The sequence below is a fragment of the Opisthocomus hoazin genome, chromosome 1 (genome assembly GCF_030867145.1).
Source record: "Opisthocomus hoazin isolate bOpiHoa1 chromosome 1, bOpiHoa1.hap1, whole genome shotgun sequence".
In the NCBI taxonomy this organism is placed as follows: Eukaryota; Metazoa; Chordata; class Aves; order Opisthocomiformes; family Opisthocomidae; genus Opisthocomus; species Opisthocomus hoazin.
Genome location: NC_134414.1, coordinates 20497792 through 20514228, shown reverse-complemented (window position 1 = coordinate 20514228; position 16437 = coordinate 20497792). Strand labels below are relative to the sequence as shown.

Here is a 16437-nt window from a genome sequence, read left to right as displayed (position 1 = left end):
GTTTAAAACTAGTTATAAATCCTTCTAGAAATGTCATCTGTACTATGATTCCCAATGTTATTCTGACATTGAAAAATTCACTAAAATATAAAACTCATTAAAATATCATCTCCACATGAACTTGTAACAATATGAAGTATATAATTTTATCGTAATGAAAACAGTAAAATATATGAAAAGAGAACGTGCAGGTTATAGCAGTGAAGTCTTTAAATAGGAAAAAGGTATTACCCAGTGCCGATGAAACATATCCAGCTGCATCCATTCATTACTCATAGACTTGATTACACCCCATTCTGTTTCAGTAAACTGTCGCTTCATGATACGAAAGAAATTTGGAATTGAGCTACTACCTATAAATTAGAAAGAGATATTTAAACAAATTTTAATGGAGTAGTAGTAATAATAAGGAAATGAATTACCTCTTCTTATTGCTCTAGAAAAAACTCATAAGAAAAAAATTATGAACAAACTCTGCTCTACAGTATGAATTTATATAGCCTTGAAGCAGCAATGCTGACGATTGTTCAGGACACAGTACGAAAAAGTCCCATTCCTATAGCAGAACTACTGCATTAAAAATATGAAATGCAAGTCATAAACTTATTACGTATTTTCAGCATTCTCTAAAAAGGAAAGTATGTAACCACTGCTGATTTTATATTAAAAAAGTATATTCAGCTACAAAAGTAGCATATAGAGTCTTTGACATCTGACAGCTTGATCTAGTAATTTTTCATAAAACAGCATGCTGTTTGTCAGAATTCATCACGCTATTCTGCCTCCTGCCCTTGGATGCTGGGATACAAAAGAAACACTTTTTTTAAGCACATGTAGAAACAGTCTCGCAAATTTATCACATATATATTAAGTCTTTTAGATTTATTCTGCAAGAAAAATGGGGGTAGGGAGATGCCTGTAATCACAGTAAGAAAGATAAGAATGAAAAAAAAACAACAACAAACAAGCTGCCAAACCTTCAAATCCTTAGATTAAATTTAAGCCTCCTCTAAAAATAAGCACAGCTGTTGCTGTAGCACTGCAGCAGCCCTTCAGGGGCTACATCACTTTTCCCCACTAGTCTAAATTTATTTTGCAGAAGACACTACAGACTGTGTTGTTATATTGATCAACAGCATTTCTGTAACACACTGGAAGCTACAGACCTCATTACATGCTTGGCTAATCACCCACAGCCTATATCATTAAGCAACATACCACGCAATCTGTCCAACAGGGCTTACAGCTGGCTAAACAGACAATGGCAGAAAGCTACCTATTTTATTTAGTAGGGATAATAAAAATCTGGATAGAGACAATTCCACATATTGAGACAAAAATTTTCATAGGTTATGCAATGTTCTTATAAAAAATAAAATATTAGTCATATTTAATCCAAAACATAGTCTTCCCTCCCAATACCACAATACTTTTAAGAACCCATCACTAAGTAACTGTTTAGCGAATCCGCAGATTCTAACCCTAGCTCTGCCACTGATTCTGTGAGTGATTACGGGCAAGGAACTTTTCTTCTCTATACTTATGTTTGCCATCTTAAACCAGGGATAAGGCTATTAACCCTTCTCTGTAAAGTGGCTGTCTTCTACGGACATCTAAGTACTATATAAAAACACTATTGGCAGTAGTTAATAATTGATCTGAATGAACTGATGTCACACTACAGCACGCATTCAGGTTTTCTGACAATTCCCAGATCATACTGCAAAGTGTAATCTGACATACACATCACACGAGGCATGGCAGTGACACTTCAGAGACGCCTGCAGTTTCATTTATAGACTAAAATTATGAAACATCTTCAGATGAAAATTTTGTTGACAGTTCCAGTAGTCAGCTAATGGAATGATCCACACTAGTCTAAGGACAGAACTAACCTTCCTCTCCAGAGAAAACGATGATACTGAAAAAGAAAAGCAACCATAATGTCAAGTATGTTTTGATGGATTACCAAGGCAAACAAAATATCCATCTACTTCGACAATCCAACTTCCCTGAAACAATGAAAAATAACAAAAAAATCTACTCAACTTGGAGAAAGTCTTTAATTTCTGAGTTTATATGCCCCATTTTATGATCAAAAAACTGTGTTAACACCTGCTCCAAACAATCCACTCACTTTTTTTTCCTGTCTCTTCTCTAAAGCATTTAAGACAACAGTGGTGAGTCACCAGTCTCTTCAGGTGATTCAAACTACAAAACATTCAACAATGCCCTGGTGTACTCTTCCTTCCTCCACTACTTTCAGAGAGTTCGCTTGCTTTCAATTAGCCAGGGCTAGTCACACTACCGGAGAAGACTATCCAAAACTATCCACGCTAGGCTACCTTCAGCACCTAGAGGCGTATAAAGCCTCCTGCACTGTCAGTCCTTCCGCCATCCAGGCCTCATTGCGTATGGTGAATACACTCGATACTTAAACTATTTAGTATACCAAGTGTATACCAAACCCATACACTACTGCCTTTTCACTCCTTACTTACAGCTTTTTTGTCCCAGGTTTCTTCAGCTGCTCAGCTGCCCTTGATGCTTACGTTCAAGTTTGCACAGCATTTTCCCCTCCACTCCAGCGGTCCGTCACATTCCTCCTCTGAAAACCTCAGGCACCGCTTTCTCCTGAACTGCTCTCCTCTCATGTTTCCTTCTTAATACAGTACAGTTGCTTTGCTCTGAGGAATGGATCAGATCAGAGGGGTCACGACTATTATTCTCCCCAAATCACCAGCAGCATCACAGCCTGCGTAGTCCATTTCCCCACATTTACTTCAATATCAGAGAAAGACATTCACAGAATGAAGGAAAAACTTAGATTGGAAAGGACCTCTGGAGATCAGCTGGTCCAACCTTCTGTTGGAAACAGAGCCTTACCAGGCTACGCAGGGCCCTGTCAAGCATAGTCTTTCACCCCTTCTCCAGACAATTTATTCCAGAATTTTACTGTTCTCATGGTGAAGAATTGTTCTATGGAGACAGAATTCCCCCTGAAGCAACCTGAGCCTGTTGCCTTTTGCTCTGTTCCCGTGCACCCTCATGAAGACAGCTACCTACTTCTTCTCTACAGCTACCTTTCAGGCAGACTGCGATTAGATTCCATTCCTCAGAACATTCCCCTCTCCATGTTCAATAAGCCTGGCTCCATCAGTCTTCAGTGCTAAGACTGGCCCTCAGAAATCCCAGGCCCCGGAGGTAAGAGAAGAAGCCTACAAAGAGGACGACTTTCCCTTGGTCGAGGAGGACTGTGTGAGGGATCGCTTAAGTGATCTGGATGTCCACAAATCCACGGGCCCCGATGGAATGCACCCACGAGTGCTGAGGGAGCTGGCGGATGTCATTGCTGAGCCACTCTCCATCATCTTTGAGACGTCCTGGAGGACAGGAGAGGTGCCCGAGGACTGGAGAAAGGCCAGTGTCACTCCAGTCTTCAAAAAGGGCAAGAAGGAGGACCCAGGGAACTACAGGCTGGTCAGCCTCACCTCCATCCCAGGAAAGGTGATGGAGCAGCTTATCCTGGAGGCCATCATCAAGCAAGTGGAAGAAAAGAAGGTTATCAGGAGTAGTCAGCATGGATTCACCAAGGGGAAATCATGCCTAACCAATCTAATAGCTTTCTACAATGACATGACTGGCTGGGTAGACGAAGGGAGAGCTGTGGATGTTGTCTACCTTGACTTCAGCAAGGCTTTCGACACAGTCTCCCATGATATCCTCCTAGGGAAGCTGAGGAAGTGTGGGCTGGATGAGTGGTCGGTGAAGTGGATAGAGAACTGGCTGAATGGCAGAACTCAGAGGGTTGTCATCAGCGGCGCTGAGTCTAGTTGGAGGCTGGTAACAAGTGGTGTCCCCCAGGGGTCAGTACTGGGCCCAGTCTTGTTTAACTTCTTCATCAACGACCTGGATGAAGAGTTAGAATGTACCCTCAGCAAGTTTGCTGATGACACCAAACTGGGAGGTGTGGTAGATACACCAGAAGGCTGTGCTGCCATTCAGCGTGACCTGGATAGGCTGGAAAGCTGGGCAGAGAGGAACCTGATGAGGTTCAACAAAGCCAAATGCAGGGTCCTACACCTGGGGAGGAACAACCTCATGCACCAGTACAGCTTGGGGTGGACCTGTTGGAGAGCAGCTCTACGAAGAGGGACCTGGGCGTCCTGGTGGACGACAGGTTAACCATGAGCCAGCAGTGTGCCCTGGCTGCCAAGAAAGTCAATGGGATCCTGGGGTGCATCAAGGAGAGTGTGGCCAGCAGGACGAGGGAGGTTCTCCTTCCCCTCTACACTGCCCTGGTGAGGCCTCATCTGGAGTACTGTGTCCAGTTCTGGGCTCCCCAGTTCAAGAAAGATGAAGAGCTACTGGAGAGAGTCCAGCGGCGGGCTACAAGGATGATGAGGGGACTGGAACATCTCGCCTACGAGGAGAGGTTGAGGGAACTGGGCTTGTTCAGCCTGAAGAAGAGAAGGCTGCGAGGGGACCTTATAAATGCTTACAAATATCTGAAGGGTGGGTGTCAGGAGGATGGGGCCAAGCTCTTCTCAGTGGTGCCCAGTGACAGGACAAGTGGCAATGGGCACCAAGTGAAGCATAGGAAGTTCCATCTGAACATGAGGAAGAACTTCTTCCCTCTGAGGGTGACGGAGCACTGGAACAGGCTGCCCAAGGAGGTTGTGGAGTCTTCTTCTCTGGAGATATTCAAGACCGGCCTGGACAAGGTCCTGTGCAGCTCGCTGTAGGTGACCCTGCTTTGGCAGGAGGGTTGGACTACATGACCCACAGAGGTCCCTTCCAACCCCTATTATTCTGTGATTCTGTGATTCATCAACACGTCTACCTAGGTCAAGGTCCCCAACCCTCTAATCACCTTGGTGGCCCTCCACTAAACCCTCTTCAATGTTCCCATGTTTCTCATGACCTGGGGGACAAGAAGGGGAGAAAACAAGCAGCAGCAAAGTGTTTTCTTTTAGATGTCACATTTTTTGCTTTTGAGAAAAAAAAAACCAAACAACAGCCTCAAATGTACTTGTCACAATTCACAAAAACTTCCTTTGAAAGAATGGGAAGAAGTCCTATACAGCAATCATTCAGTTGGTTTTAAATCGGTATTTCTAAATTACCTCCCATTTGCCAATTTAGTTCAGAAATAAACTCACCTGTCAACAATTATACAAATACTTAGACTTATTTCTGTGACCATTTCAATTCATTAGTAATCTAAGTTCTAGCTCTCAAAATAATTAGATTTTTTTTAAAAAAACACCAGAGAGCTTTCATGCAAAATCATTCCATTATGCATACTTTAGAGCTAAGAGCTATTTTGGATACAATTTTGGATTACACACAGGATAGTCCACAGACAGTCACCTGAGGCACAGGGCAAGACAGGGTACTGGGGTCCTTCACTGAACAACTGAGCTTCCGATTCTGATGGTAACTTTCTAAGACCTTCTTAAGCATTTTTCCTCCTGTGTTTATTGCCTATATTTTTCTCTCAGGGAAGTTTAGGGAAAATACTAACCATTTTTGATAATGTCAAAGCCTACTCTGCAAAATTTAAGTGAAGAAATTAAAAATGTGCATCAGTATTTTAATGATCTTTGTGAAGCCACAGTATTTTCCAAAAGGAAAATACAAAGACCATGTAACAGAATACAAAAGAAACTGCAATTCAAGTTCGATGTCTACAGGAAATAAAGGCAAGAGAAACAGTATTTATAAGGGTTATCAACCAGACACATTAAACTATTCTTAAAAGTACTTTTAAAACTATGAGAAGATCTTCCCAAAGACTTGCAAAGAATTCACCACCAAAATATAACATGATAAACATTCTCATAAACATAGTCAGGTTTTGGCTTTACCTTCAGACTTTTGTTAGCTAACTAAAAAAGTGAACGTAGTATCTGCACTTCACTGTGCAGTGGTTTCTTCCTCTCTACAAGAGGATATCAATTTTTTAAGATAAATTTAGCTGCAGTGTACATGTACGTATTTATGCATGTGGAATTCTGGTACACAAATGCTCTAAAATCCTTAATGCGTGCAAACTTCAGTATTTTTCTACGAGAAAATTCTAAGAAAACTCTCTAAAAAAGAACTATGAACTGGAGAAGCATGATAAGAATGAATTGACAGTAAAAGCTTGAAAAACGGATTCTCTGAAGGAGCAAATGCTTTTATTGTAATACACACAAATAATACAAATACTTTCAGAAACACTTTCTGTCTTTACATTTTCAGTGATCAATGATAAGGCCAGACACTCACTGACACGTAATTGTCCTACTGTTTCTTATTTAACTCGCAGCAGTAAAGAAAAAGGAGTCCTTTAATATATGCCTATGCAGGTTGTAGAAAACTGCACATCTGATCTCCCTGTGCTTCTAAACATCCATACGCTAACAAGCTCCAGAGCAGATGCCACACAGCTGGGTTCGCACAGTACTGAGCCCTTGTCCATGTAATCCAGCACTCTCTTCCCAATGTTCAGGGTTATTCAAAAAAACACTTAACCATTGAGCCAAAAAATTAGCTGTGGATACAAATATTTGGAAAAATGTAACTGAAATACTCAGAATTGCATTTCAAATATTCCTTCTTGTAAATCACATTTACAGCTTCTGAAGAGTGGGAATTTAGATTCTGATTCTAATAAATCCAATATACTTACAGTAATCTTATCCATCTCAGTGGCAAAGTGAGATTCCTGTAACACACAATGTGTGCACTTCAGAAGAAATATTTATATATGTATATTACTTATTTAAAACTGTGAGCACCAGGAAATTGCACAATATTTATCTGGTTGGTCAAATATCTGATTAGGTGGGGGTTCATCACTGAAATGGAACAAAATCAATTTTGTGATTTTAGGAATACGTAAGAGAGATAAGACATGCTTTCATATGAGATTTCAAAAATAAGTGAAGTTGGAAGCAGAGAAAAACAGGAAGCTTGTTCCACAGATGCCTTCTGATTAATGGGACAAGATACATCTCCCCATCAATTATTAAAACTCTTTGAAAGAACAGTCACTCACCTTCTGCTGGTTTGCTTTAAGAGAAGAAAAACTGTGATAGAAGCAGACCTATGAAAATACTGGATAAAAGGTTTCAAAAAAAAGAAATGAGAAAAATGCTGATTTAGATTCTCCCGGGAATTGAGAGAATGCGTTTCAGCAGAGAAAAACACTGAGCCATTGGCATGGAAGTTACTAACACAACAAGTGGGTGGGAAGGCAGGGATGAGAGTTTTGAATTAAACATGAAACCAAACTTGCCTGGGCCAAGAGGATTAATGAAAAGAACCTCCACTATGACTGACAGTTTTCTTGCTTTGAAATTTATAGTCTTGATTACTGTGAGTATTCTGTCAAAAAACTAACAATATCTCTTTTCACATTTACCCTCTGTTCATACCTTAAAAATACGATTTTTATTTAGTATAGAAGCCTAATCATAAAAATGTTTATTAGTAAGACACTTTGTCTTTTCAGAAATGCATATATCTGTTCAGTCAACCACATAACTTCACTGTAAAACTTATGAAAATTTCAGTTAACAGCTACAAATTTTGAATGTGGCAATTCCTGGCAATATAAACTTAAAAATTATTTGCAATGCTCTGTACAGATACTTCTTACTCACCTATGCCACTCAATATTCTAACTTACAGTTAATATACTCTTCAAACTTTACTTAGTTTCTTTTCAAGAGAAATTGGGAAACAAATTTTAATTCAATACTGAGCAGAATTATATTGCCCTTCTCTCATATGAAAATACATTTTAATTTGTATCTATTTCTATAGTTCACTCCTTTTTTCACCTTTACACAAACTGTTGTGCATTCTCCCTTTCTGCATTTTTTCATAACAGCTAATATTCTGAAACCATTTCTCTAGTCTACTGTAAGCTCCATACTTGAAAAATTTTTGTTACAGAGCATGACATCTTCTAAATATTTGAAGCTGTTTGTTTTCACACTGGATTATCTTGCTTAACAGCAAGAGAGTCAACTAGAAAACTCTAAAATTTACCCACACGTAGTACAGCTTCCTTTCATCATATCCAATTAACTGACAACAATTTGTCCCAGTATCTGATTGCCTAACAAACACAAACCCCTATGCTCTTTTGCACCAGATCGAAACTGATTGTATGGTTTAGCTATTCACTTGCCTAACTTTAAAAGTCCTTTCCCCCTACAACATGTGGAGCTCTGCCTCCTTCCAATAACACTCATTAACTTGCTTCTTACGGAAAAGTAGCCAACAGAGGAAAGGTATCCAGCAAATCTCCGACCAGTTCCTCCAGTTGGTGTCTAAATTAGTTTGATATTCACAACGGAAGCTAGAGATTTTATCCTTGAGACCAAGATATACTTCCATTTATTTTTCTTTAATCAATAGACACTTAAGTCTCACAGCGCTATCACATCATACTGGAGATTTGAAAGCAATGTAGTTCACAGAAAAAATCAAATGTAAAATTAACACTGCTGTGAGGGCAATCAATTTCTTACCTATATACAGCTACTATTACCTACTAAAAAACTTTAAAGCACATGAGATCTGAGTAATCTTTCAAAAATTGTCTTCTATGCATTTAAAAAAAATGCAAACCAAAAGTTTTGTTTCTTCACTAAATTAAAAATACACAATACCCCGGAAATTTTAGGAAGACTGAGAAGAAGAAATAGTGAGTGATACTGCAAAAAAGACCAATAATAAACCCAAAACTAAACATGCTACATACAGATAAGTGTGCACTTACATGTATGTGCATGGGTGCACATTTTGGATTTTTTGCACAAACTATTTACATTGAAATACATAATGCCATCTTTTCCACCACAATGACCACTGTGTATTTTGTTATTTTTCTGTAAAGACAAAGCCAAAAATCTGCTTTGCATTTTCTCTGTAAAACAGCAAAACATCAGACCAGATATAAAAAGCTTGATTTTAAAAAGATGTAAGAGTGAAGAATTAGAAAACATACTATATTCCCTAGTCCTATCTGAGAAATTGTTTTAGAAATAGTAGATAAATACAGGGCAATTTTTCCCCATTTTTCTACCTGATAAAAAAGGTCAAACAAGCTGCATAGGTAGGAGGATAGAAAACAATCAGAAATAAGATCCATGCAAATTATGATGCTATTTATAGTAAAGATTACTATCCATATGGCTAATAGAGAAATCTTCATATTGGTATTTTGTTCACACTGTTACAAACATCAGGTCCATCATAAGTATGCATTGATGATACAATGTACACTTCACAAAGGTATTAACTGATCTGTTGTACCCGAAGTTTTTAAAACCACGACATGTCTTCTCACAAATAGTGAGAAAAGCAGATGACTGACCTTCCTCACTTCAGTTTTTACCAGTTTTACAGTCTTCAAATTGTTTTGGTCAGATACAAACCAACTAGCTTATATTGTGGTCGATATCCAAAACTATGGAAATTGAAAGCTAAAAGCTGCTAGTGCCAGATCATTGATCAACTAAAGCCCTTCAGAAAACCAAGCCAAACAAACAAACAAGCCCGAAGCCCAGAATGCTAACCGATTCCTAACTGCCTTGAACTGCATGAAAGGAACAAGGAATAGGTCAGTGATCAACAATTAATATCTAATCAATACATATCAATCTACTTTCAGACAGCAAATGGCAAAAGTGACAATGTGAAATGTCCGACCTAGAAATATGAGTGACTGAAGTATGAAGAGATCAATCTACTTAATAATGTGAAATACAGGCTAGCTATAAAACCTGCAAACTAACTGTGTAGTAGAAATGTGTTTTGAGTCCTGGACTCTCCGAATGACAATCCTTTTGGTGTAGGACACAAGCGATACTCGGTCATGTTTTACTGTTTCTAAAGGAAACCAAAGTAAACTGATACAGAGAAAACATTTCTCGTGCAACAGATGCCCAAGTCCTAATTGCTTATTAATACCAACTAACCCTTGTACAGATGTTTAGAAACTGACAACACAAGACATATAATTAGCTAGATAAATGACTAATTAAGAACCAGACAGAAAATTAACCAAGCATGTTTTTTAATCTATTAGCTCACACAGCTTTAGTGTGAATTGGAAATTCTGTGACCTATCCGCTTCCTGCCAGTATCCTGCAATTCTCCCTGTGATACATATATATTAAACATCCGTTCTTATCATGTAACTACTGATAACATGTTTTATCTTGGTGTACCTCAAAGAAGCAGTATTAATATGTCAGAAAATCTGAAGTTGCCTCCTTTGAATTACACAACATTTCCCAGATTGTAAAAAAGGAAAAGTCTTTCTATGACTGACATAATTTGGTAATGTTTGATATTTTCTCTGCAGTTAGGGTGGTTAAGTCTTTCCAATATTGGAGAAACTTCTAAGGTTTCGATCGCATTACTGTGATTGGGTCTAAAAGCAGTGATGAATATTTAAGCAAGGTGCCCTGATAGTCAGTGTTAAACAAACGAAATACAAGAATCATAAATGGATTAGATAGCTCTACCTCCAAAACTGCACTGGAGAACTAGGAATTTTGACAGAGGTATGGTTCAAATAAACAACAACAACAAAAAAATCACATGCTATTAACTGGATACCTCACATCTGATCAATTTAGAGATAGATAAGTGTATGAGCTGCAACAGATACATGCTTTTTGTCATTTGTTCAGAAAATACAAAAAAATGTCAGATCCTCTCAAATTTTATTCAGACTCCAGCATATTTTTACATGTTCTATGCTAGACATTCAAACATTCAATATATACTTGCCATTGACAAGCTTAGTGACATACCCCACCTGAGTGTAAGCGCATGGTTTTAGCTTGCTTCTGATTAGAAAAAATCAAAGTATTTAAAATACATGGAGTCTTAATCACCAAGACGATTCAGGAACCCCAGATTCTTCCAATGACTGAGTTACAACCGAACAGTAACAGCAAAAAAGATAACGAGGAGTAATAAAAGAAGAAATCCTTTCTTAACTTCTCTATGTCAATGGTTATACCTTTTACTTGCTTAGGCTCTTTCCAAGAAGTTGTACGACCACAGCTAGCACAGCTCTAGGCAGCCACAGTATTTCAGCAAAAAGGTTAATTACCCCATGAAAATGGAATTTTAACCAGTTTTCTATTACAGAACGTATCAAACAGTTAAAGCAATCATTCCATTTTGTGAGAACAGCAGTAACTCTATTTCCTTTCAACACTGATGAGATGACGGTGCATCACACCAAAAATAAATGCCAAACCCCAAAACCTAAGCAAACATAAAAGCAGACATTGTTTTATAAAGCCATTATGGTTGTGAGTTGTTAGGACACAACTACAGATGTAAAAAAAAAAAAATTCAAACAAAGTCAAACATGCTCAGACCTCTCTAAGGGTAACAGACATTTAGGAACATATTACGTTTTAGTGGAGGTAGATCTTCTGTTACTCTTTAAAAAGACAACAAAAACCTCAAGATGTTGCTAGTGCAACAACACCCACATATAAGATATGGGCCTGACCATCTATAGTTTTACAGTACAGTAGTACTACCAAGCCACCAGATAAGCCACATCTTTCAAACATTTTATTACATTTTACAAAAAAAATGTACTAGAGGACCTATCTACACATACAGAAGGATCATGCTAACTGAAACCTTTGACAATTAATCCTTTGCTTAAAAATAAACATTATTAAGAAAATCTACCACTTAATACCATCTACTATTCCCAGAAAACAGACAAGCAAAACCCCGCTGGTAAGAGGATGATCACCCAATGTCAAAATGGGATCACTTCGTATCTCCAGTAAAGACAAATCAGATTACCTCTCACACTATACAACATGTGTATACGTACATATGTATCTACACACACATATTCATATATATGTATATAAAAAGCACATATATGTATGTATATACATATACACATATATACTGGTATACGTGTATATATATGCATGCATATAAATGTATGTATATATGGTGCTGCTGTGAGATGCAGACAAATTCCAGCACAAGGGGGATGATACCCACTTCTATCTTCACATTGAATCAGATATACTGCAAAACAACATTATCCACATGGTATTGCTAGCGGTTGCTACGAAGCCATAAAAGTATTAAGATAATAGTAGCAGGAAAGGGTAGGTACTTTAGTGAAAATGTGACTATACGGAGAGTATTCCCATCTCTAAGAAACCAGTACCACTGCAGAACCTGTGGGTGCATTGGGATCTGCTTGGTACTTGATGTGTAAATGCCAAATTGGACAAAAGGGGGGGTGGGAAGTCAATTCTCAGTAGCTAAATCATCTTCATCTTCCACATGAATTTGGCTCCATGATTCACACTTCCTAACACCTCCTTGGTTTGACTGATGCAATTTTTTCCCTCCCTAGGAAGCTCTGCAACCTTAGAAACCACAAGCTGACTCAGACTGAGCCGGCTTCTCTGAAAGAGTCTGATGAGAGATCTCTCTTCTAAATTCAGTATTTGGTGTGGAACTGGTCCTCAGTATTGAGACACACACACCCTGGGACTACGGTGTTCCACAACATGATATCCTACTGCACTAATGAAGCCACTGAACAACAAAGTTTGTTCCGGTGGCAGAAGTCAGGACACTGCACAGAAGCCTGGCCCAGAACATTAACCTCACAGCCAGATGTAGTAAAAATGTCCCTCATCATTTTCACACTTCTATGTATATACCATCCTTCCTTCTTTCCCCCCTTCAAAATGAAGCCCAAAAAACCTTGCAAGATGACAGAAGAAGTATTAGTGTTTTAAACTGGGGAATCAATCTCCCCCATGTAACAGTGAAAGTAACCACGTAAGAACATGCTTTAAAAAAAAACCAAAAACTTTGTAAAGCCATTTGTTTGGCTTGCCAGCCAAGAGAAAAGAGAAAAAGCCAGAAAGACTGTTTGGCCCACTTCACAGCTAAAACCCAGCATGTTTTGTTTGGTCTTTCCACAGAGAACAGACAGCAGTCAGCTAGTCATTCACCACGTTGTCTCCCCGCATCTTTCCTCCCTACCAAACTCAAATCAACTTCTGCATAGCTCCAGACCAGCTACTGTAGGAGTTATCTTTTATCCAGCCAACAGCTACACAAGAAAAATGCAAGAGGAAGATAAATGTATTGCAAATGCAGAGCATGGCCCACAAACAAGAAAAATTATGAACTTCAATGGTCCATTCACCTGTTTCAGTTATATCTACTCTTGTAAGTAACAGCTCCAAGTGTTTGCTATGTTTTTATCAATTTGGTTTTTGCTAGGAAAAAGATCTACATGTTTAATACAAAACGCACCAATTCTGATGAACAGGCAAGAAAGCTATACAGGGCAAGTAACAATTTTTTAATGCATTGCAAAATTGAATTCTCCACCAAAATGCAACACAGCACATAACACAGACACAAATGCCTAGAACTTACAGCACCAACCCAACATAAAGCAAGAAAACAGCTACTCATAGAAGTAGCAAAAGTCTCCTGGTCCTAAACTTTCCTGAAAACCTGACATGACAACAGCAACCTGCTTTTAAATATAAAAATACTTGCCTTGTTAAAAATCAGAATTTTTCTTAGAAAGGAAATCCATCAGGGAAATCCAGCTGAGGCTGGTTTTTTTTACAGTAACTAAGGGGAGATGTTAAATATTTATGATACGTTTCTACAATTTCATAAGTCAGTCTAAAAATCTTCAAAATCTCTAAGACACTGCCTCCCAACCTTGAAACCAATAAGAGCTCCAAATTGTAGTTTTTGCACAGACAACACCCAAATAAGCTTTTGATACTACAAAGACAGCTTCTATTTTCCAACTCTTGCAACAAATACATGTATGTGTAGACCTGAAGCTATGGGAAATGGGCAGTGTTAGCAAGAAACTCTTCGAACAGCAAATTCTTAACACCTACATACTCATTACTTAACCTCGGCCCTCTTGTCTCGTCTTTCTACTAGACTTCTGTAATTGAGAGAGCCAAAGCTGACTGTTATTCGTGTGGGCTGAAAAGTAATTTTAGTTTTGTTTAAAGAAAAAAAAAAAAAATCAGCTCTCTTTAGCCTCTCATTTGGAATGTATAACTTAATTTCCCAGAAGACCAATTATGGAATAAATTGTTATTATTGTAAATTCAATGTGCAGAAGGATACTTCAGAAAAAAAAAAAAAAAGAAAAAAGAAAAATCCAAACCCAGACAAGCATTCTTATAGTTTCTCTTTGTTCCACGTCTTCTTTTTACTAAAAGTTCCTGGTTTAAGATTTTTACTTTCTTAATGTTTTATCTTTCATTTTAAACATATCTATTCTCCACAAGTTAATTTTTACTGTTGGTACATTTTGTTATCAGTTTCTATTTTAATCCAAATGGGTTTAGGTTTTCCTATTGAAAAACAATCATAAAGCACTACTATAGGCTTTTTAGAACAAAACTATCTCCCCTTAAAGAGGAGATTCAATCACAATATTTTCCTTTCACAGTTTATCAAGCATTGGTGCTTAATCAATTACCAGAAAGCGCATGTGTTTTTAAAACATTATGTAATTCCAAGTTAAAAGTGTTAGAAATGTGATTAAATAAAACACAATAATGAAACTGGTATACAGTATGCATTCTTTAAGAGTAAGTTTAAGATAGCTGTTTCTTCCCATTTTCAAACAGAACAAGAACAAAGAAATTCCTCCCTGTTTACTCAGTGTAAGGGCATACAACCCCTATCATTCGCTGGTTCAGCAAGGATATTAGCTGCTTTAACACTCCATCTAAAAATTATCTGTTTTCATATTTATAAATTCTGCCTTCTTAATCAGTTAGAGTTAACATTTCGCCTTTGTTAATTTCTTCATCCCAAACAGTGCATCTTCATATCTATATCTGCAGCGTTAGCTTATAGTTTGGTAATTATCTCTTATAGTAAAAGATCAGATGATGATTGCTGCCATGAGATTTACTGAAATACAACAAAAACAAAAACAATTAAAACTTCGTTTAAGGTGAAGTTAAGGCACAATAAGAAGGACAAAAGCACTCTAAAGAACAATCTGTTTTGGCATTCTTTCTAGGTCAAGGAATTCTTATTGCAAAAGCTGCAAAGCAGCAATGAAAAAAGCATTACAAGTTCAAAAACTTTAACGTGGCTGCTAGATAAAAGACATGCCAAATACCTTAACTATGATGTAGGTGTGCCAAACCCTCCATATAGTTTATAACTACCAAAACAAGCAGCACAAAGCTTATAACTGGCTGGAGAGAGAGAGCCTTCCTTCACTAGGTAGACCGAAGTACGGTATTTAGCTTCTTCATGTGGGACTCAGACACTCTGGCTCATGTGTGACATATCTCTGTTTGAAGATCACTATCATCTCTTCTCACCTCAGTGATGAAATAATGACAATAAAAAGAGAAAAATTAGTTACGTTTATATTGCTTTGCCTCAGAGAAAAACAGTTTCAAACAATCAGGTGTTTGCACATAATAGCCTACTTTCTTAAAAAAAGCATTTCAGGAAGTATTTTTAGATCAAATTAATTTTCTGTAAAATTCACATGCAGAAAATTTACCTTTTTGTGTCTTTTACTAGGCAAGCCTAGCATAAAACTGAAAGATTAATGAAAAAAGATAATTTTACTGCATGTCAAATATTTAATTCTGCAATTACATTGATATTGGAGATGTCCACATCGAAGTAACTGTAATGCAATAGGTAAGAAGGATGGCAGGCTGATTATGAAAGATCAGGAATGAACTGTTAATTTATTTACCTTTGTAATTCCATTTAAGCTAAAAAATTGCATTACTGAAAATAAATTCACTTGCATAGCAGGAAAGCTCTTGAACTCGAGATCTAAACTTTTTTCAAATGCTCAAAGCAATCTTTATTAAGCTATAATTAATTCCTAATTCTCTGAACATGTTCTACTTTACAGGGTTTAAGTGATTGGTAAATCAACATTACCCACACACCACTTAAACCAGGTTGACACTTGTTGCAAAATTTCTTGTCCAGAAGTTAAAAATCAAATACATTATCACAAGCTGAGTTTTTCCACCGGAGTTAGCAGTACCATTAGAACGCTTGCCATTTATATTGTGGCAGGGTTAAAATAATTTCATACCTATTACCTCTCTCGCCAAATCATGTCCACAATTGCTTCCATTAAAAAATTTACAGTACAGTGTGAATTTTCCCAAATGATTCAAGAGTTCATCTTAAATTGATTTTCTAAAGAGAAGAAAAAAAATCATTGATCTCAGTAAGTCTTCAAAGACAAGCAAAATGAAAGCCTGATTTAAATCCACAACAATAACCTGCCTGACAACCAAAACTCAACAAGACACAATACCTAAAGAGGACACTTTCCTTTTCCACCACCACTACACTATTTAGTTCAACATCCGA

General features: G+C 37.6%; 1 protein-coding gene across 1 annotated transcript in view; it reads right to left on the bottom strand.

Annotated features, from left to right (window-relative positions):
- AASDHPPT (aminoadipate-semialdehyde dehydrogenase-phosphopantetheinyl transferase) overlaps positions 1-16437 on the bottom strand; it is a 40355-nt gene that overhangs the window by 18229 nt on the left and 5689 nt on the right. Inside the window, exon 3 of the mRNA XM_075418239.1 lies at positions 232-353. Coding sequence (XP_075274354.1) covers positions 232-353 — 122 coding nt within the window. The remainder of the gene's footprint in view (positions 1-231; positions 354-16437) is intronic.